Genomic DNA, 24,118 nt, shown 5'->3' with positions numbered 1-24,118 from the left:
CTTTTAATCCCAAAATGCATGCCTGTACACTTTTCCACATTGAACTGACATCCATTACCTTTTGCCCATTCTACCAGCTTATTTAAATCATCCTGCAAACTTTCAACATCAGCTTGATTATTTATTGCACTACCCAACTTTGCATCATCAGCAAACAACTATATCTCCCTTTAAGCCATTTCCTATATCATTTATATACAAATTAAACAACAGTGACCCAAGCACAGAACCCTGAGGCACACCACTGGTCACCTGCCTCATCCTGGACTCGGCTCCTCCATACACCACCTTCTGGTATCTCTCCCTGAGCCATTCTCCTATCCATATCACCAATTTAGTATCCATTCCCATTTGCTCCAATTTGCGTAACAGTGTTCCATGGGGTATCCTGTCAAAAGCCTTAGCGAAATCCAGAAATACCACTGTGTAGCCATTTCCTTTGTCCAACTCAGAAGTCATTCTATTATAAAAAGTTAATAAATTGCTAAGGCAGGATCGATCTTTAACAAAATCATGTTGGCCCCTATAGAGTATCATATCCTGATCCAGCCATTCTTGAATTTTGTAATACTTTTCTAATACTTTTACCACCACTTCCGAGATGGTGATTGGTCTGTAATTAACTACCGCAGTTTTAGAGCCACCTTTATGCAAGAGAAGTACTTTGCCTTCCTTCCACTCCCTAGGGACCATACCAGAGTTCAAACATAAGTTAAATAACCAAGTAAGAGGCATTGACAATTCCTGTGCACATTCACGCAACACCCGAGCTGATATTCCATCTAAACCTACAGCAGTGTTTGCATTTAAATTTTGCAATACACTAAGTACCTCTGATTTCTTAACTTCAATTCTCACATTAGTTATTGCTATAGGTACAGAGATATCCTCACTTGGATGATAGACTTTTGAAAAGTGATCACTCAATAACTCTACTATTACATCTAATTTTGTCCCCTCAATACCATCAGCACCCACTAAAATTATCCTTCCGAAGTCATTCTTCCTTTTGCTTGCCACATAGCGGAAGAACTCTTTGGGATTACCCTTGATCTCATTGGCTAAGATCTTCTCATAATCTTGTTATTAAGGTATTAGGAAAGTTGTTGAGGACTAGGATTCAGATGTGGGTTGATAATAGCAGTATTGTTTATGATGGTCAGCATGGAGTTTGTTAAGGAAGGTCATGTTTCAGCAGTCTGATTTTGCATTACAACACGGTTGCAAACCCACTTGATAAAGGAGATGCATATATGGTAGTGTACTTGGATTTTTCAAAGGCCTTTGATAGACTGTGCCACATGATAAGTTGGTAGCTAAACTGAAAAAACAGATGGAATTAGATAACAGGCTAGTAAGTTGGATAGCTGATTGGCTGTCAGACGTATCAGCAGGTTGTATATGGAGGAGTGATATCCCAAAAAATGAAGAGCACTAGTGGTGTGCCACTGGAATATATTTTAGGATCATTATTTTTTAACTTGTATGTTAATAAAATTGGAACTGGCTTAACTAGAGATGTGCAGCTGTTTGCTAATGATGCAAAGTTGGGGGGGGGGCTATGAGAAGCAAAACAGATGTTGTGGCCTTGCAGGAGGATATCTGAATAGACTGTGAGTGGGCAAATAATTGAAACTATCAGTTTAATGTTGCAGAGTGCAAGGTTGGGATGCAGAATATACAGTTAATGGAGAAATTTTGAAGGAGATGATGAGAGACCTGGGAGTGATGGTGGACAGAGACTTGAAGTTAGCGGTCACATTGCTAAAATTATAAGAACATCCTGATGGATTTTGGCAATAATGAGGAGAATATTGACATTCAGAGACAAAGAGGTTATGGTTTTCCTGTATAAGGCTTTGATCAGGCCACATATGGACTACTGTGCACAGATTTGGTTACCTGGTTTTCAAGAGGATGTATTGGAGAAGGTTTGAGGGAATGCAACTTACAGAGCCTTGTGAATAGAAGAAAAGGAGATATGATTGAGATATATGTTGGTGAGGGATTGTTACCAGACTAATGTCGAGTTACTATATCCAGCATATGCTAGATGGCATGTAGCTCAGGAAAAAAAATGGAAAAGAAAACTGCTACCAAAAATGGATGATTTACACAGACTGAGTTCTTTACAGGCTATCTTCTTTCCTATGCATGATACACATCCAGTGCTTTATGATCTTTTATATAATATTATTGGATCAAATATGGACCCTTAATTTAGACATTTGATTGTATTGGATAGATATCTAGCCATGTTGAAATCAAGGGAAATGAGACTGCAGATACAATTCCTAGGTCATCTCATATTTTTTATATGTACTGTTTATTGGTCTCCTCTACAAACAGTTAATAAAAGCAGAGTTAATCAATCAGTAGGAATCAATCATCCTGGCAGGAAGCACTAACAAATAAATTGATTGTTTCATCTCATCCATCCCTTTAGGACAGGTAGCAGTCATCCTGGTAGGAAGCATTAACAAACAAATTGATTGATTGAGTCATCTCATCTATCTCTTTAGAACGAGTAGAGTCCCCTAATAAGGGATTCACGGTGAATTTTTTAATGCAGCTGGTTCATCACTTCTTGCTGCATCCCATATGAGACCGGCTAATTCACCTTTCATCAAAAGAAACCAGATAAAGGTTTCTCATATCACTGATGGGAATCAAACCCCAGGTCTTTCCACCCAAAGGATTTTGCCTATGCTGACTGAGCTACGGAGACTTCCAACAAATAAATTACATGAGATAAAGTCTGAAATTAAAAACTGGCAGCCCGGTTCACATAGAAACAGAAGAGAGGAAGTTAAATATAATAGACAAGAAATATATTCTTGTTTTATTCCTATAAGTTGTACTTGCTTTTACATTCTTATCTCTAAGTTGTATTATCTATTGTGGGTTGAAGACATGAACAATGTAGCACACCTTACCATATATCACGTTATGGTGAAGTACCAACATATTTCACTCAAGAGAGGAATGCAATATTTACTAATGTGGTTGAACTATATGCACTTAGGCAGATCTTATCAGACTTGGACAGTTGCACATTTTTTGCAGACAATTAATTTGTGCAGAAGTAATCATAATTATTATTATTGTTATTACCATCCCAAGACCTCGTAGAGTCAAAGACTCATCTGGGAGGTCCTTTTATCACACACACAGCTCATCATACCGTGTTTTAAACACATTCAAACTCTTTGCAGACACCACATTCTCAGGCAAGGTATTCCAATCATTCACAACTCTGCACGAAAAAAACCTGCCTCTCACTCCCCATACTCACACCCTCTTTATACAGTTTCCAGGGATGACTTCTGGTTCTCCCCTGATCACCCATTATTCTCTGTAAAACTTCAACATTGATCCTATAACAACCCCTTACCAACTTGTAGGTCTCTATCATATCTCCCCTCTTCCTCCTGTCTACCAGACTCTGCAAATTATATCTTCTCAATCTTTCCTCATACTCGACATTCCAGAGGTCAGAAACTACCTTAGTCAGTCTCCTTTGGACCTTTTCCAACATCTCTTCATTCTTCTGAAAACCCGGTGACCAATTCTGGGCACAATAGTCCATGTGTGGCCTAATCAAAGCCTTATACAACGGAACAAAAATCTCCCTACTTCTACACGTCAGTCTCCTCCGCATCATTCCCAGAAGCCTTTGTGTTGTCTTCACAATTTTGGCGATGTCTCCCCTAAATTTTAGATCCTTATCCACTATCACCCCCAGATCTCTTATTTCCTCTACCTCCAACAATATATTCTCACCAAGCATAAATTCTGCATCCCAAATTTGTTTTCCAAATTTTAAAACCTTACATTTTGCAACATTGAATTCACATCCCCATTTTCGTGCCCAATCTTTCAATTTATTCAAGTCTTCCTGTAAGGCCACAACATCTTCACTACACTTCATGGTTCATCCCAACTTTGCATCATCTACAAACAACTGAATATCTCCATCTATATCATTAATATACAAGTTAAACAATAATGGACCTAAAACAGACCCCAGACCACTGAGGCACTCCGCTAGTGACTTTCCTTTTCCTGTACATCGCTCCCCCATACACAACTTGTTGATACCTATCAGATAGCCAGTCTCCAATCTAATATCCAATCCCATCTGCTCTAGTTTGACTGTCAACCTATCATGAGGTACTCTATCAAAAGCCTTTGCGAAATCCAAGGATATTACTGTGTATCCTTTTCCTTTGTCCAAGGAAGCAGTCACTTTATTGTAATAAGTAAGTAGATTACTAAAACATGACATCCCTTTAGCAAATCCATGCTGTCCATCAAAGATAATACCATTGTTATCAACCCAACTCTGGATCCTAGTTCTCACAAGCTTCTCCAACAACTTAACCACAACACCTGACACACACAGATAGGCCTATAGTTTGATCAGAATTTGATCATAAATGTAATTTATATGTAGGTATATTTTTCACTTTTACATCACATGTAAAAGTGAAAAAAACACGTAATTTACTTATTTAGCTATGTACTTAGAGGACATCCTAGATCAGACAACTGTTATTGCTTAATGTCAGCTAATTTGCCAAATCATGGATTCATATTCTATCAATGTACTTGAGGTGCCTTTTTCATAGCAAAAGTAATGGATTTTGATTTCTTTTAGACTTGAGCAGAGAGGGTTTATTTATATATTTGTATTTGCTTTTTATTTAATATACTAGTATAGGTAATAATGACATTTCCCAACAGTTTCATTCCAGAATCTGCTGGGTGGTTGCTAACATGTGGGAGAAGAAAAGATGCTGCAGAGATATTGAAAAGAGTAGCATGGTTTAATGGGACAATATTACCTGAGGAATTTGAAATGCCTACTGAGGTAATATTATAATAAGGTTTCTCTAGATATTTAATGTAGTGCATTATTTAATATAAGTTTTTCCAGGAAAATTTTCATTTGAAACTTACATGAATGTATAATTATATAAAAAATGCTCATAAGCATAGAAGTTTAATGAAGGCTAATAGCATATTTTATTTTCTATAAGCCTAGATGTTGACAAAAAAGATCTGTAATTTACCCCCCCTCCAAAAAAAAAAATTGCAAATGAAAGATATAATAATCATTTATATAATAATAAAGTTCTCTCAAATTATTTGTTACTGAATATACAGGGGATTCATAAAAATGTTTGTCCTTACTGTCTGAATTGACTCTTAGTGCTCAAAGCTTCAAGGGAATGTTAGTTTTAAATACAGTATTATTATTATTATTATTTGACACCTCCAGGGAGTATGGTGCAGAAACAAACAGTACTGAACTTCAACACCCATTTACTCCATAACATATATCATAGTTATTCACTGAATAACTACAATGATATATGTTATGGAGTAAATGGGTGTCGAAGTTCAGTACTGTTTTTTTTTTTTTTTTTTGTGCCATACTATGCTGCTTATTTTGGATGAATCTGGTTTTGAACTAATGTAATCAGTTGCACTTTTCAACTAGTAGGTATAAGTCTTATTGTAAAGAATATACCTATACACAGGACTCAACAAATTATGCAATCCTACTTGCCACACAAAAAAATGTATTCACCCAAGCCTCCCCCTTTTTTTTTAAATCATATATCCCAGTAGGTCAATAGTAGTTCCATAAAGTGATTTAATGGTGTTGTGTCTTTGTTTAGAGAACATTTCATTGTGTGAGTGTAAATTTATTATTTATTGACTTCTCCTATTCCAAGGAGAAGTCAATAAATAATGAAAATAGAAAGTAAAAACATTAATTTCTTTGGAAAATATAATATATACCATTAGTTTTTGTTACTAGAATGACCATTTATATTATGCATATTCTTCTGTTTTTCTTAACATTAAAACATTTTTGTTTAGAAAGTTATTTTTTATTAAATAAAAACTCTTCTATTTTGTTTAGTCTTTAGCTATTCGCCTGCTGGCAAAATCCACTCACTAAAAGTGAGTGGGCAAATGTATTTGTCGAGTCCTACCTATACATTTTAGATTTTATAATTAATATTAATTTTTAATTTGTTTTATAATTTTTTTTTTTGTTACATTTGGAAAACCTGTCCTGGTTTCTTCTGCTGGTAAGTTCCTTTTTAAAACTGTTCCATTCCAAAAATAACAGTGCTGCTTTACTTACTGATAACATAGCTTCATATGCTCATTATTTGGTTGGTTTGGTCATTTATGGTTGGACATTGAATTTCATGTGTATGCAAGAAGAAAATTGGAAAATAAATTAAATAAAGTTCATATTACATTATTTTGTAATACAATTTTAATACTTATTTTTTAAAATAATTTATTATTATTATAATGATTTAGGACCTCCATGGAGTAACAGCACTCATCATGGGAAGCCCTCCCAGAAAACAGTCTATCATACTACTCCTTTTTTGAGGAAACAGGGGGAGGGAATGAGAACAAGGGGCCATCCCTGGAAGTTGTGAGAAAAAGGATGAGAATGGTTTCTTTGCATGGAGGGTGACTGAACCTTTGAATCCATTCACTGTTTGTGCTCTCACACCCTATCAGGCAATGAATTCCAAGGTTCAATCACCCTCCATGCAAAGAAACCATTCTCATCCTCTTTCTCACAACTTCCTTTTGTAACTTCCAGGGATGGCCCCTTGTCCTCATTCCTTACCCCTGTTTCCCCAAATAAAAGAACTCACCAGTGTCAATCCTGTAACTACCTCTCAACAGTTTAAATGTCTCAATCATATCACTTCTCCTTCTTCTATCTACCAAACTTTGCAGTCCACATTTTCTCTATCCTCTTAACTAACATTGTACAGTCCTGAGATTAAGTCACGGTTAATTTATCCCCTTCAAATCCTGGGGAGCAAATTTGAGCACAATAGTCTGGTGTTGTCTGATCAAGGTTATATATACAATGGAATGACAACTCTTTTATTTCTACTGGTCAGCATCCTTCTCAGTATTGCAGCAATCCTCCAAGTTACCTTCACACCTTTGTAATATGTTTCCTGAATTTCAAGTTTCTTTCAATCATCACCATAACACCCCTTTCTGTTCCCACTTCCTTCAGTATGGTTCCTTCAACAGACAGCTTCCCATCAATGTATCCCAAATTTCAAAACTACATTTAACTGAAATTAAACTGACATCCCCATTCATTAATTGCCTTATCCATCTAGTTTATTCAAATCCTCTTGAAGGGCTACCACATCTACATTGTTACTAATAATCCATCTTCACATCATCTGCAAACAACTGAATATCCCCATGCAGTTCATTGACAATATCATTGATATAAAAGTGAAAGAATACAGGTCCCAGTACTATGCCCTATTGGACCCCACTTGTAATCTTTTTCCCTTAATAAATACCACTCCCTCATATACAATTCTTTGATATCTATCAGATAGTTAATCTCCAATCCAATTCATTAACCTGACATCTAAATCCATGTACTGTAACTTAAATATCAGCTTATCATGTAAAATAAATTTTACCCTTTAAAATGCCTTTGTAAAATAAGAAAAAAAAAATGGCAGAATATGCTTTTCCCTTATCTACTGCTCTTGTTACTTTTATAAAAGGTAATCAGATTACTAAAAGAAGAGCACCCATTAACAATTCCATGCTGACTCTGCCCAGTGTTGTAAAAAAAAATCCCTCACTAATTTCTCCCAAATCTTAATAACTACTGATGAAATACAAAGTAGTCTGTAGTTTGACACTTTCATTTTACTATCACCCTTATGCAATGGCAATCTTATGCAATCTTACACTCCTTGGGCACCTTTCCCATAAAAAAAAAAAAAAAAAAAAAAAAAAAATCAAGATCTACTTTTATGTGGATTTTCTTACTATTGGTTATTATTCCTGTTTGCAGCATTGTGATATCTGCTTACCTTCATTTTATTGGCTGTATTTAGACCAAATTCATATTTAGAATTCATTATAGGCTATTCTTACAGCAGCGCTTTAGTTTAATTTCCTATATCATGTCCTGCATCAGTTTCCCAATTGATTTCTTTTTTTTTTTTTGCTTTTGATATACATATTTATGATACCTTAATATATTATATTTTCATTCATGTTTATTGAATGTAGAAAAGAATCAGAGAGAATGAGGAACAAAGAAGAGCAGATTGTGGAAGGATATTGGATATAAATGTAAGAGAGGATTATCACAGCACAGAGTGATAAAATTCTGGAAATTTGAGGTAGCAGATGAGAGTAAGAAGCACTGAAATTAGTCAGAGTTGGGGGGGGGGGGATGTGGTGCAGAGAGTATAGCAACTAGAGTGAAGAGAAATAGTATAGAGTGATGGCCTTGAACAGGATGGGGCTACACATATCTGGGTAAACAGGAATATATAAGTGATCTGAAAGAAAGCTGGTAAGATCGCAAACTAGTTAAGCAATATAAAGGAATAATGACATAAGCAAATGTTTTGTATCTTCATATAGGACATGAAGTTTGTATACTAATACTTGCATATAATATATGCCAGTTCAGAGGCTGTAAGATGACACTCCCATCACTGGACTTACTACTTTTTCATTAGCTACTGATTAGTAAGACATTTAAATTGCTTTAAAGTTTCAAAAGGAAATAAAATAGCAGGATTTAATACAAGGCATATTAGAATTAAACTTCACTTAACATGAAATTCTTGTTTTTATCTTATACTCAAGAATGAACATATGAAGTAACAACTCAACAAGTTACTTGTACGGTATGGTGAGAAAAAAAAGAAAGCAGTACTGAACTTCAACATCCTCCCACCTTCAGTACACGTGCTATGAGATATGCCATATGACTGCATGCACATTAATAGAAGAGCATGTATAGAGGCTACTCTATTGTTGACATTGGAAGAAAAGACATTTATTGTTGAACATTATTTTCGTTCATATGGAGTTGGTAAAGCAAATGATCCAAGCCTATGACATGTTTGTGAGCAGTTCATGCCCCAAGCAATAGTGTCATCATTGCCTTAATTGAGAGGTTCCAACATACCAGGAGTGTTCTGCTGCAATGAAAAGGGCATTCAGGGAGACAACACACTGTTAATACAAATGAGAATCATGGACATGTGCTAGAGTAAGTGTTACAGTCTCCGAAATGCAGTCAATGCCGAACAGTGGTAAAACTTGGGATACGGAGGTGGTCACCACAGAGAATCCTTAAGGAGCTGGGTGCCTTTCCTTATGTCATTAGGTGGGTCATTGTTTAATAGCAATGGAATATGCTGCATGGCTGGAATACTGTGCAACCATGCTGGTCAATGTCTATGAAGATTTCGTCCTTCTTCCGTAATGTCTGGTTCTCAGACGAAGCAAATTTCCATCTAAGCAGTCATGTAAACAGACAAACCTACAGGTTTCTTGTTTTCTAAAGACCTGATTTGTACAAGAGAAACCTCTTCACAACAACAAGAAGGATGCTGCATGATGTGCAGTTTCTGGCCATGGCATAATTGGGCCCTACTTGTGAAGAGAGTAGTGTAACCATGACCTTGAATAGTGAATGTTACATCGAGAATGTATGGGTTTCATTCATTCAGGATTTGCATAAGTTGCATCATGTAAAAAACATTCCATTTTATGTACAGATATTCCAAAATGGACAGAGCAACCTATCACACATCATGTGATTCTAGACCTTATTTATCAGAACACTACCCTTGGAGACTCATTTCAATGTTTGCATGCAGAATTCCCATACCCTTCACATTCTCCTTCACATCACTTGATGCCGTTGTTTGGAGAAGAATTGGTTATTCTACCATAATCCAACTTCAAACCTTGATGAACTAAAGGATAAAATTACATGATATGTCCAGCAGATGTCCCAATCCCTGTTCTCCAAGATGACAGAGAACCTTCGCATGCACTATGAACACCTATCAGACAGCTACTCCCCAATCCAATTCATTAACCTGACATCTAAATCCATGTACTGTAACTTGGGAGTGTTGGCGGATAGGGAGTTGAAGTTTAGGGAGCACATTGCAAAAGTGGTTAATCAGCTCATCAAATCACTTGGTTGCTGAAAAACACTTTAACGAGCAGAGACAAACAGGTTATTGTTCCTCTGTATCGAGCCTTTATTAGACTCCATCTAGATTACTGTGCCCAGATATGGGTGCCAGAGTTTCTTCTTGATGGGGAGGAGGTGAAGAGGATCTAGAGACGAGTGACCAAGATAATAGCAAGGACTATGGAATGAACCTTATGAGAACAGGTTGAAGATTTGTGGGTTGCAAAAATTGGTTAATAGGCGGAAAAGGGGAGATATGATTGAGACAGTCAAATTGCTGAAGGGTTTCTATAGGATTAATTCAGAGGATATTTTTGAGAACAGGACTGGTGGTGGGAGGACTAGGGGACATCCATGGAAGCTGGGCAAGAGTGTGGTTAGTAAGGGTGTTAGAGCTAGTTTTTTTACTTTTAGAGTGGTGAATGAGTGGAATAAGCTGCCAGAATCTGTTGTGGGTGCTATGCGAATGTCGAATAGTTGTTCTTGACATGATGTTAGGGCCTCCCTCGATGAGTCTAAGGACTCCTTGGAGTGTTGCCCGTAATAATAATAACTTAAATATCAGCTTATCTGTGGCATCCTGTAAAATGCCTTTGTAAAATAAAAAAATTAAAAAAAAATAAAAAATCGCGCTCATGCTTGGGTAAAACGATAAAAACAAGAATATAATTTCTTATTTGTTCATTCTTATTTATTCACATTATAAGGCAAATAAATAAGGAGTGAAATAGATGAACAGCAAAATTAGGCAAACAGTGTAGAAAAGAGTTGTAATGGAGGAGGTAAAAGAAAGCACTGATCAAGTTTGAGAGTATAAAATGGAAACTAAAAAAAGTGATAAGCATGATAAGGAAATAAAAGTGTAATATCAGATGAGATTGGATAATTGTGATACTGACATATAGTAGTTATGCCCAAGTGCCCACTACAAAAGTGCAGTGAAATTATTTAATGAGCACTTTGTTAATGTATTTCATACTGGTGTGAATGGGGCTATGCAACAGTCACAAGGGAGCAAATGCTATAGGGCTACAGAAATACTGGAATGAACCAGGGATATGTGAGGTGTTGAGTAAGTTAGATGCTGTTAAGGCTATGTAGATGGATGATATGCCACCATGAATTTTTAGAGAATATGCAAGATACTTGCTGGAACTTTGTCTTCATTATTTGCTAAAGATCTTTCAGTAGGTAGTGTATGAAAGGAATGAATGAGAATAACATTAAAATAGTACATTGTTGGATTAAAATAGATTTATTTACTTAAATTAAGGGGATATTAAATCCCACATAGTTTTAAAACCGAATAAGAAACTCAAAGATCGGAATCAGAGAGTTTCTTGCCGAATATAGTAAACTATAAAGAATCGGCGACACTAGCGTTAGCCAATGCAAGTGATCCTAGTACGTAGTACAATACCGGGGCAACTCGTTGCAAAGGTGGGGGAAAGTTCAGATCGCTATTCTTAGGTATTTTCCATAATGTAAAAACACATTTCCTAGGAAATGTATGCTGTTATTACATTATGGAGGGAGGTCACTACCCAGACCGGTTTCAGCCTTTTTTGAGGCTTCATCAGTGAGTAGCTAGACCTAATACCAAAGTGTATAGCGAAAAGAACTTATGTACTCTGTGAACGAGTTTTCCAAACAGGTGCAACCATTAAGTTACTTAAGTATAAAGAGCTAATAAGCTTCATTTTGGCAATGAAAACATTACTTAAATTAAGGGGATATTAAATCCCACATAGTTTTAAAACCGAATAAGAAACTCAAAGATCGGAATCAGAGAGTTTCTTGCCGAATATAGTAAACTATAAAGAATCGGCGACACTAGCGTTAGCCAATGCAAGTGATCCTAGTACGTAGTACAATACCGGGGCAACTCGTTGCAAAGGTGGGGGAAAGTTCAGATCGCTATTCTTAGTATCTAATTAAGGGGATATTTAATATCCCCTTAATTTAAGTAATGTTTTCATTGCCGAAATGAAGCTTATTAGCTCTTTATACTTAAGTAACTTAATTGTTGCACCTGTTTGGAAAACTCGTTCGCAGAGTACATAAGTTCTTTTCGCTATACACTTTGGTATTAGGTCTAGCTACTCACTGATGAAGTCTCAAAAAAGGCTGAAACTGGTCTGGGTAGTGACCTCCCTCCATAATGTAATAACAGCATACATTTCCTAGGAAATGTGTTTTTACATTATGGAAAATACCTAAGAATAGCGATCTGAACTTTCCCCCACCTTTGCAACGAGTTGCCCCGGTATTGTACTACGTACTAGGATCACTTGCATTGGCTAACGCTAGTGTCGCCGATTCTTTATAGTTTACTATATTCGGCAAGAAACTCTCTGATTCCGATCTTTGAGTTTCTTATTCGGTTTTAAAACTATGTGGGATTTAATATCCCCTTAATTTAAGTAATGTTTTCATTGCCGAAATGAAGCTTATTAGCTCTTTATACTTAAGTAGATTTATTTATTTTTATATATTAGTTATTTAGAAAGTAATATCTAGGTAGTTTTGCTCACATTGAAACTGGTGGCTTCATCAGTGTTTTAAATAAAGCACAAAAATATATATAAAAACAAATAACAACAAAGTTGTCTAAATGCTGAAAATTTATTACAAAAGAAGATAAATTGATTCATACTAAAGCATGAAATGTGAAGTTGCATGCCATCATTAGCTGTCATGCAAAGACTGGAGCTGATTGTTGGAGAAATTTAAATCTGAGATGCTGAAGGATTTGATGAGAGATTTCCATATGTCGTCATCATCATCATCATAAAATTCCTGCCATGTACCCTCAAGGAGTGTACAGGATATGATAGTACTACATGAAAAAAAATTGCATCATTACTAACTTCCTATCTACAATTTTCCTCCAAATCAGTCTGTTACTTGTCAAGACTCCAACATTATCAGATTTATATTTCTATCTTCTAAGGCACTTTGTATTATTTTACCGTATCAATCCACCTATATCTTGGTCTTCCTCTGGGTCGTTTTGCTGCCAACCTGGCAGAGAACACTTGTTTTGCTAATCTTTCTTCGTCCATTCTGTTTAAGTGACCATACCACCTGAGATTAGCTCTGCTAACGCATTCCTGGATGTTGACAATATCAAGTTCTTTCCTAATATCCTCGTTTTTAATATGATATTGCCATTGATGCCATCTGTTCACACGTATAATCTTTCTCAGGACTCTCATATCTGTGGTTTCTAGTCTTTGGTCAAATGTTTTACTTCTGACCCAGCTCTCAGATCCATAAGTTAAAACTGGTTTGAATGCTGTCTTGTATAGCCAATTTAGTGTTCCGACTAATTTCTCTCTTATTCCATATAAATTTATTCAATTGACTTCCTGCCATAACAGCTTTGCTGATTCTGTTGTCTATTTCTATATTTAATTTACCATCTTCAGTAAAAATCGTGCCTAAGTAGCTGAAATGTTTCACTTGTTCCACAGGTTCTCCATTCACAACACAGTTGCCCTTTTCAATGATTCTGCCTATTTTCATTGTCTTTGTCTTTTTATTGCTGACCTTCATACCATATCTATTACAACAGCTATTCAATTTAGTCAGAGAATCTTGCAGACTTGTAGTGGATTTATTTAGAAGTATAACATCATCCGCATAAAGCAAAGAGCTGACATTAACATCTCCAATTTTGATATCATGTTTAATACCACTTTCCTTCATAATGTGATCCATATAGATAATGAATAACAGAGGGGATAATGTACATCCTTGTCTCAGACCAGATTTAACATTAAACCATCTTCCTGTACTTCCTTCAATTCTAACTGCTGACATACAACTCAAATAAAGACTAAGTATTGCTTGATATAATGCCCCATTGACACCATATAACTGTAGCATATTGAATAGCTTCTCTCTTGGCACCTTGTCATATGCCTTTTCCAAATCGACAAAACTTAAATACAGATCTCTGTTATATTCCCATGCTTTCTCGACTATTTGTCGTAAAGTGAAGATCTTATCCTGACAGCCTCTATTTGGCCTGAATCCAGCTTGTTCTTCACCAAGCTTTTCTTCCACAATTCTTCTCAACCGTTTCTCAAGTATACTTGCATAGATCTTGCCAAGAACACTCAGTAGGGAAATACCTCTGTAATTCTCACATTCAGTTTTATTTCCCTTTTTATATATGGGTACTATGAGAGCTCTACTCCAATCATTGGGAATTCGTCCCTCTGCCCAGGCTTTATGAACTCTGCAGTGCAGCCACTGTAAGACTCTTATACCACCATACTTCAGCATTTCTGGTCGAATATCATCTACTCCTGCTACCATTCCACATTTCAACCATTTCTTTTTCTTCAAGGATATCTTTTTCTCCCATTTTCGAGCCACCTTTATCATCTCTAATTCCTTTTACAGCACTGTTTCCTCGATTCCTAAGCTTCTTCAACAACCTCCAGAATATTTTGCCACCTTCTTGATATTTATTTTCTATATTCTTGCCAAAGTCCTCCTATGACTTTTGTTTAGCTAGTTTTACACAGTGTTTAGCATTCTTGCATTTGTCTCTGTATTCTCTAAGAGCACAAGCTGACTTATTTGACAGGAACTTTTGATATACTTTCTTCTTTACTTTCACTGCCTCTTTAACCTCCTGTGTTCTGATTTTTTTATCCTTGCAGACAACCTCACCACATGCCTCTCTGGCAGAATCAGTCAATGTTTTCTTCCAAGTTTGCCACTGAATCTACAAGGTTTGATTCCTGTTCTCAAACTCTTTCATTTTTTCTTCAATAATCTTTGTGTATTTTAGTCTACAGTTCACATCTGAGAACTGCTCAACTTTTATTTGCTATAAAACTTTCTTACATGTTATTCTTTTCAATATGAAATTCAATTTTATCCTGTTCAAGACTCAATAGTGATCACTTCCAATTTCAAATCCTCTATACACTCTGGTGTTCTGCACCAGGGAGAAAACATCACTATCAACAATAACATAGTTAATGAGACTTTTCTTATTCCTTGCCTCTTCTCTCCATGTGAATTTGTGCACATTTTTATGTTGGAACATGGTGTTAGTAATAACCAGTCCATGTCCTGAGCAGAAACCCAACAGATATTTGCCATTATTATTAGCTTTGCTCTTTTCTCCAAATTTTCCCAAAATATTTTTGTATGTCTCACAATCATTTCCTACTCTGCTATTTAGATCCCCAACAAGGACCAACTTTTCCTTTTTCATTGTGTCAGTTGCTTTTTCTAAAGCCTCAAAAAATTCCTCCACTTCTACCTTAGTAGAACCTTCTCTGGGACCATAGGCACAAATAAGTCTCATTGTCCAGTTCCCCATTCTCATATTTGCACACGTTACTCTACTGGAGACTGCCTGCCATTCAAGAAGATTAGCCTCGTATTTAGTGTTGAATACTATGGCTACTCCTTCTTTTCCTTGATTGTCATTGCCTGAATATAACATTTTGTATTTATTGCTCAGAAAGATCTCACCAGTTTTTGTCTTTTTTGTTTCAGTCACCCCTATTATGTCGATCTGGTACTTATCTAATTCTTCAGCTAGCTCCATTTCTTTGCCATTCAGGCTTCTTATGTTGATAGTACCGATCTTTAACTCTGGTGATATTGAGTTGGGGTTTGTTTTCAGATTTGTTCCAGTAGCTGACTTTTCGCTGTTCACCCTGGTTCCCTGGCGAAAACAATGGGGACCTTGTTTAACCGGGCGACGCCCCAGCCGGCATGAAATTTTGTCATGTTCTACCATCATTTTTTATTTTGGTTTAACCAATAAGAATACAGTTTGGTTGGCTAAATCCCAAATTGCCAGCCCATCCTCATTCGTTCAGTATCCAAGTAGATACCCAACAGGGTGCACCACGAGAAGGTGAGGATTGGACATTAGGACAGAAGCCCTGGTTGGTTCTCTGCATTCCTTTAAAGGTTACGTGGAGGTCTCCTCTCAGTTATACAGCTTTGACCCTTAAGCACCCCTTCCAGATGTCATTGATTCTTCAAAGATCTGTGTAAATGGATAACTGTAACAGATTTTTTTAGAATCTGTCTGGAATAAAAGTTTTCTTCCAAATACAGCATAGTAGAAAGATCTCAGTTTATTGTATGGTTTAGTGGATGAGGTATGGTTGGCCAGGCCAGATCTTTCTTTTTTATGCTCAATATCTCTCACATGTTCTTTCTTCTTTCTTACTTCGAATCCATAACTTGTTTGTCTGATGTAGGTCAGACCATATAAGCATAGTATTCTATATACTCTTGCCCTTTGGAGACCATAGGCTGCAAACTGTTTGAATAGGCTGGAAAATCATCTAATGTTATGATTTTTGAAAAGAGAAACAGTCCTAATGGATAGATCACCAGTGTATGGAATGGTGACTGAATCTGTATATTGGACATTCTGGTTATGAAGACAGGAATGATTTTAAAATAAAATCTTGTTGATTTTTTTGGAATAACTATCGAAACTAATAAATTTAAATATGAAGTTCCCTCTTAAGTTTATCTTTATGCTTTAAAATTGAACGTGATTGATTCTTGACACAATAGTATGGGTGACGCGTAGCTTTTGGAAATAACAATTTTGGATCATAACATTTTGGAAAGGGTGATGAAACATGAAGATAATGTACCACATGAGTAGACTTATGATATACTTTTAGAGTGACATCATTGTGAGGTTTCTTTTTCATGAGGACATTTAAGAGAATTTAACATCCAATTCTAGTTTTGATATAAAATTGATTGCAGGTTTAAAAGTTAAGAGAATGAAGAAATAATTATAAATTTAGGAGGTCATGTTTCCAAGTAATGAATATGTCATATTTCAAATTCACCATTTGAAACAAATGGTTTCAAAGTGGTCGTAACAAGAAATTCCTTTTCAAAATTTCTCCATGTAGAGATCAACTGATGGAGGAGAGAGAGGATGGCTCATTGCTAATTCAAACTCTTGGTTGTTAAAAAACATTATTCCTCCAAAAGAAATTAGAGGAAATTGTTCAAATAATGTTGTGATGTCTGGTGGAAAAAGATTTCAAAAAAAGTCTAACACATCATTCCAGTGAATGATGATGTGTTAGACCATATCGGACACCTTTTTTGCACCAAAGATAAATGAATATCATGAAGGTGGCAAATGTTCTGGAGGCTTTTGAGAAGTTTAGAAATGGAGCAAAGAGTACTGTAAAAGAGATCAGATGACAAAGGTGCCATAAAACTGAATACAAGCATAAATTAAAGATACCAAGAAATTATATGAGGTCTGACACAGAAAAAACTAGATTGTGCCTGTATCTCTTTTTATTTAACAAATTGAGAACATCAACTATGATCTCCTTCAAAATAGTTCCTTCATCGTACACAGCTGTGTGCGATGCTGCCAATGTTCAAAGCAATTCTGCAGATCATTTTCTAAAAGACTGTTGAGGATCTCCGTCGTTTTTGCTTTCACATCTTCTACCTACAAAAAATGCGTTCCTTTGGGCACCAACTAGATCTTTGGGAAGAGGTAGAAGTTGCAGGGAGCCAGGTCTGGCAAATAGGGTGGGTGCTCAAGCAAAGTGATGTTGTGATTAGCTAAAAGCTGCTTCATAGACAAAGCATTGTGGGCTGGCGCATTGTCTTGGTGCAAAATCCAACTGTTTCTCCATTATTCTGTTCGTTTCCTACTCATGCGTTCACTCAGTTTTGTCAAGATTTCAAGGAATACTGCTGATTTACTGTCTGGCCACTGGGAACCAACTCTGCCATTACAATACCCTGGATATCGAAGAAAACAATCAAAATGGCCTTGAACGTCGAACAACTCATGCGCGCTTTTTTTTTTTGGTCTTGGAGATGTTGCTGAGTTCTACTGCATTGATTGTCACTTAGTTTCCAGATCATACATAAATATCCAAGTTTCATCACAAGTAATTACCGAATTCAACAAATCTGGTTCATCCTTAATACATTGCAAGAGATCCAAACAGTTCCTTGCGATGTTCTTTTTGTTCATCTAACAACAGTTTGCGCCTGAAGTATTTTTAGGACTGGGGCAACTCGTATATAGAAGCTAATGAATTCACATCACTTGCCTTAGTATCCCATAATGAAAGCACATATCCTTGTAGACGTATAATTCTATGCATTATGGGAAGGGTCACTACCCAGACCAGTTTCGACCTTTATTGAGGTCTCATCAGTGTGAGCCAGACCCAGAGGTGATACCAAGGTTGAAGTAATGCGGAAGTCATATTTTCCTATATGAGTAGCCAAAAGATGTAAATAAGGAAAGGATGGCTTAACCTTATAGTTGTAATGAAAGGCTTGAGCATTAGTGATTATTCATGGCAGTGCTTCAAAGCATAAACAACACCAGAGGAAGACAATAAATAAATATTGTATATATCAGCATATAAAATGAAATTTAAAGTTAAAAAATAAATTGCTGAAACCAGAGGGCCTCTTTTACTCTGGTAGAAAATATGAACCTTTGAATCCTCAGATAGAAAACATAGAGTGATTTAAATGGTACTTGAAATGCATGATTTCAGTTTTGCATGATCAAAATTTTTCTACACATGTTCATTCTATATGGCATAATTTTGGTTTAACACAGTTTAAGAAAAAACAACAAAAAAAAATACTTGTATTAAAAAGCTATTTATAAAAAGGGTGCTTATGGGTTTTGTACCCATTGGTAATATGCTACAGTATTTTTCATTAACGTGAATTGTTTAAAAATAATATAAGGAGACTATTGTTCAAGTGTCACTATATGTACTGTACTGTATCGTTATGTAGCTTTATGAATTGTTTAAATGAAAGTATTTTTGTTTCATAGCACGTTTTGTACTTACCTTTTCTTGTTAATAATACTGTAATGATATTTGCAGTCTTATAAATACAGTATTATATGACATAGAGTACGTTCCAAATTTTTAAGCAAGTTTGGCAGTGTGGGCATGAAATGGGCATTGTAGAAAATGTATTAAGCACATACTTTATTTTGAATGTTTTACACCTTTATCTTCTTATTTACTGTGGCACATTTATTATCTTTAAATCTTTGTTGTGTATCTATATATAAAAATGCTATTTTTATTTTTAAAAATATGTAAATATAATTTTAATTGAGTGTTACAGAACCTATCTCCTCATTTTCTATACAAATGTTAGTCTCCTTTATGATTTTCATTTATACAGTACAGTTTGGAAAATTATGGAGACAACTATCGTGTTTGAGTAAAACTTTAGTTTAATATAAATCGAAATCCACATTCAATTTCGACCTATATATCAAGGTCATCTTCTGGAGTATATATACTATATATACAGAGTTACTGACCAACTGTTGCTCCCAATGTAATTTTACAACAATAGATGATATTAATAATAGGACTCTAGCATTGATGTAGTAAGTTTTTTTTTTTTTTTTTTTCACCAGAGGGCAGGCCAATAATTGTTGTAACGGTTGGTCATTAACTTTAACAAACCATGTAGATTGTAGTGCAGCTTGTTTCTCTGTATATAGTATATATGCTCCAGAAGATGACCTTGATATAAAGGTCGAAACATCGAATGTGGATTTTGGTTTATATTAAACTAAAGTTTTACTCAAACACGGTAGTTTGAGTAAAACTTATAAGAAACTTATATACCTCCTAGAAAAAACTTATATTTTTAATTCTTCAGTTCATCAAAATCGACTGTAAAATGTACATGAGTACATATGAATAAATATCAATCAAGATTTGGAATATTGCATATTATTCAACTTGCAATAGGAATGCACTTAACCTGAGTGATGCACGAGATGGAAACCAGGAGATTACTGATTTCAAAAAGTTAGAAGTGTACCACTTACTTTCTCATTTCATCATTTTCTCTTTTATTGTAGGATTGTTATGGCCAAGTAACTTGGCTTCTTACAAACTTGATACTGTTTATGATAGGGCATTTAATCCTCTCTGCATTTGTATACTGTGACTACAAAATGTGTGCAGTTTGTCTGTTTTGCTGTATGAAAAATTCAAATTTCCAGGACAAAAAACTCTGCTACCTCTGTATGAGATCGGCTGGCTCAATTTCAGTTGAAAAGTCCACATAAAGGTTCTTCATATCCTAGATGAAATTCAAACTCAGGGCTCTCCACCTAAAGGGCTTTGTCTATACTAACTGTGCTATTGAGGCTATCCACTTACTTCCTTTGGAGAACAAAATATAGTATAAATCAGAAAACTTGTGGCCAGATTCATCTTTGGGAAATTCTTTATTAACTACTTGATGCGGGCAATGCTCAACTAAACAATCTCTAACTTTGGTAGCTATAGGATTCGGCCAAGTACCTGGATCATTAACATTAAAATTTAAAGTAAAATTTGAAGTTTCGTGTTTCGCTGAATCAGAATCCAATATTTCTTCTGCTGCAACTTCTGTAGACAGTCCTGTCAAGCCAGTTTCATTTTTACATATGACATTTGTTTTCTCATAGTTATCTTGTGTCCTCTCTTTTTCTGTAGTAGAGCTACATGGAGTACTTGCTTCATCAGAACTTTCTGTTCTTCGTTTTTTATGTGGTCCTGAAGTTAAAAATTTATTCAGCGATCCAGCCAATTTATGTTCCAGTTGTACTCGTTGCAATTGTCTTTTCCTGTTTTGTGCACCAGAAAACTTTTTTTGGCTTTTTTTTTTCCGACATCCGGGGTTTAACATACTTGGTTAGACTTTAAAATAAGAAGAGCGTTAAAAGTTGTCCACCAAAATAAATAATAAATGCTGAAATTTTCCCTTAAACTTATTTTTTAACCCCTATTAATTTTATGGTGAATTGCCTAAAACTATTTTTTTTTACTAAAGAATTTGATTTTTCAGATGTTTTGAATAATAAATATGCTTACAATATTAGGTATTTTTTTGAAAATGAGCAAGTAGAGATATTAGGCACTGATTGATTTCTCAGTGATATTTATTTAATATTTTTTACATTCTGGTAATTGTTTAATAATTAAGAAATTTCTAGAATATTAAAATTATTTATTAAAGAAATTAGTAAAAGGACCCCAACCCCAATGTCTTCCAACCAGAACAAGAACAAATATATAAATAAATCTCTTATTTTCTAGACATCTACCCAACATAAGATAAAAATCTTTTGTTTTCAAAATAAGATAATTAACTAAAATGAAACAATGAAACTGATTTTCAAACTTAGCAAAAATATAATAGATGTACTTACTTTACGTGAATAATAATCCAAATTCACAAAAACAAGTCAAAAATTGTCCAAAGTCACTTAAACACAGAATACACAATACACTCAATATGTTTCACATTCAAAATTGAAATGACGCTGAAAAAAATGTAAGAAGTGCATATTTGGATAGATGCTATTTCGTCTATCCGAATTTGAAGCTGAATTTAAGAAAATGAACATCGTACTAATGTTTCAGACTAGATATTTGGATACATCGGTGTTTCTGAAACTTCAGATATCTGTTTACCCCTTCTTTAATTTTCATTATTACCAAGTACCTTTTCAAACCCTAATCAAAATAATAATAATTATAATAAATAAAAATATATTTCATTTAAGTCTGTTTTATTTGAATTTAGATATACATTTCAACCAAAGAAAGATTTATTTTTAATAGAACAAAATTTATAAAGATACTATACATTTTTACTTAATATAAATAATTTATCATCAATGAGACAAGTGAAATTGCCTATTTCTATATCTGCTATATTACTCTCTTTTGTGCATTTTATAAATCCAGTTTTTAACCAACGATCCATACTTGAGAATTTGAAAGCTAAAAAAATTACCGTATTTACTCGACAAATGAAAAATTCCATATAAAGTTTTCTTTCAGCACAACAAGAATTGAATTCAGATTTTTCCAATCGAAGGGTGCAATATCCCAATAACTCTTAACCTAACCTAACCTAAATTATGATCACCTCCCTTGTAATATTTTTATATTTTGTACTTAATTCTTTTTCCATGCAGTTTCTGCTGCCATGGCCAGTAGCAATATAGGCATTGTGCAACATCTGAAATATTTCTTCAGTGTGAACGTAATTTTTAATCATATTGTCATATGCATATTACAATACCTCTATATGATGTTTATATGTTATGGATCAAGTCTCTTTGGTTTTTGAGTCTCACTTTTTCTATCATTGTCAAATATGCTGATTTTGTAAAAATCTGAGTGACCCAAGCAAAGTTCCCTTCACATCTCTTGACAAAAAGAAATTTCTCCTCCCCTAACTCCTACCACTTTTAATACTGCCAAAAAGGTATCATTATTATCACTTTGCCTGACTAGATGATAGCAGTAGTCATATTGACCCGTCAATGTGATAAATTATGATACAATGTGAAATTTATTACAGTGCCCGATTTTGTTTGTCATTATTCATAATGGCCGGCATTATAAATAATGCCCATATTAATCATTTAGTCCATAACATATACAACCTTCAGATATATAATAGAAGAATAAGTCCTTAAGCTCACTTTAAAAATACAGTTTTTAAAAAATCTTTATAAAGAGGTTCAGTTTTTTAACATGAAATATAAATAAAACAACCTTTATATCCTCATAACTGAAAACATTTTTTCTGTAAAATTTTATCATGCAGTAAGGCAATATAGCATTGTAGTTTGTGTGTTCTAAATGTGGAGCATTATAAAAAAAATGTTTATAATATCTATTTTATATATAATATAAAATGTTTATAATATATATTTTATATAAATATATATTTATATATATATATAATATATATATATATATATTTTTTTTTATCATATAAAATTTATAATTTATAATGAGCTTGGCAAGTGCAAGAAGAATGATAGTTATGGAAGATTTTAACTAGAGCAGTGTAAGTTGGGAAGAGGAAAATACATGTAGTAATAAGGGAATGGAATTTCTGGAATTCTTGTGGGACAAATGTCTTAGGCAACATGTAATAGAGGGAACAAGAGGTTCAAGAGTTTTGATAGCATCAGAAGAGCTGATAATAACTGAGATGACATCTCTCCTCCCCATTGGAGAGAGTGACCATGTGGTTTTGCCTTGGAAGATGAATAGACATTCAGGAGTATCAAAGAAAAGGGAACATATGTGGAATTATAAGGCAGGTGATTATAATAGTCTCAGATATCAACTCGGGGCAGTTCCATGGAGGACAGAATTGGAAGGCCCGGGATATCATTAGTGCTTGGGAAATGGTGAAGGAATATTTGTTAGCAGCAATAGCAAGCTGTATTCCACGAGTAAAGAAGCGGACACAATTTGGTGTAAAGTGGATGACAAACCATATCAAACAGGATATTCAGGTGAAAAAGAGATTATGGATGAAATATAAGCAGAGGGGGTGGAGAACAGATGCATGAAGAATATAAGACTCAGGGCAGGCGAGTGACTAGTATGGTGAGGAAGGCAAAACTGGAATATGAGAAGAAATTGACACTAAGATCCAAAGAAAATCCTAGGGAATGTTTTAGCTATGTGGCCAGTAGGAGGAGAAATGATTGTGGAAGAATGACATTGTGGGATAAAAATGGGAATAGAGTGACTGATGCAGAGGGCATAGTGGAGTTGTTCAATGAGCACTTTATTCGAGTATTTCATCCTGGAGAAGAAGGTTTAATACCAGAGGGGTAGGACAGGTTTGAGGTTTAAAGGTGCAAGAGGAGAGTGTGTTCCAAATACTAGGTACTGTGGATTTCAGTAAAGCTGGGGGACTGAATGGTATTTCATCATGGGTTTTGAGATAATGTGCTAAAGAACTGACAGCTCCTTTGACCTGCTTTTCAATGAAAGTCTGGCTATGGGAAAGGTACCCAAGGAATGGAAGGAAGATAAGATAGTGCCATTGCCTAAGGGCGGTAGCAGACTGGAAGTGTCTAATTATAGGCCAGTTTGTGTGTCATCAGTAGTTGTTAAGGTCTTGAAGAAATTAGTGAGGGACTATGCAGAGTGTTGGGCAGATGACGGTAATGTTATCTGTGACAGTCAACATGGATTTGTTAAGGGGTGCTCTTGCTTTAGTAAT

General features: G+C 35.0%; 1 protein-coding gene across 1 annotated transcript in view; it reads left to right on the top strand.

Moving 5' to 3' along the window:
• The window catches only part of LOC150095067 (carcinine transporter-like), a 229,181-nt gene that overhangs the window by 116,248 nt on the left and 88,815 nt on the right, over positions 1-24,118 (top strand). Inside the window, exons 5-6 of the mRNA XM_090411186.1 lie at positions 4,747-4,873; positions 23,433-23,437. Of these exons, the coding sequence (XP_090267312.1) occupies positions 4,747-4,873; positions 23,433-23,437 (132 nt within the window). The remainder of the gene's footprint in view (positions 1-4,746; positions 4,874-23,432; positions 23,438-24,118) is intronic.

Source organism: Typopeltis vanoorti, chromosome 21 (assembly GCF_054136105.1).
Source record: "Typopeltis vanoorti isolate ZY-2024b chromosome 21, IOZ_Tvanoo_1.0, whole genome shotgun sequence".
NCBI classification, from domain to species: Eukaryota; Metazoa; Arthropoda; class Arachnida; order Uropygi; family Thelyphonidae; genus Typopeltis; species Typopeltis vanoorti.
The sequence above is the reverse complement of the archived record's forward strand: the minus strand, read 5'-3'. Positions and strand labels throughout refer to the sequence as shown.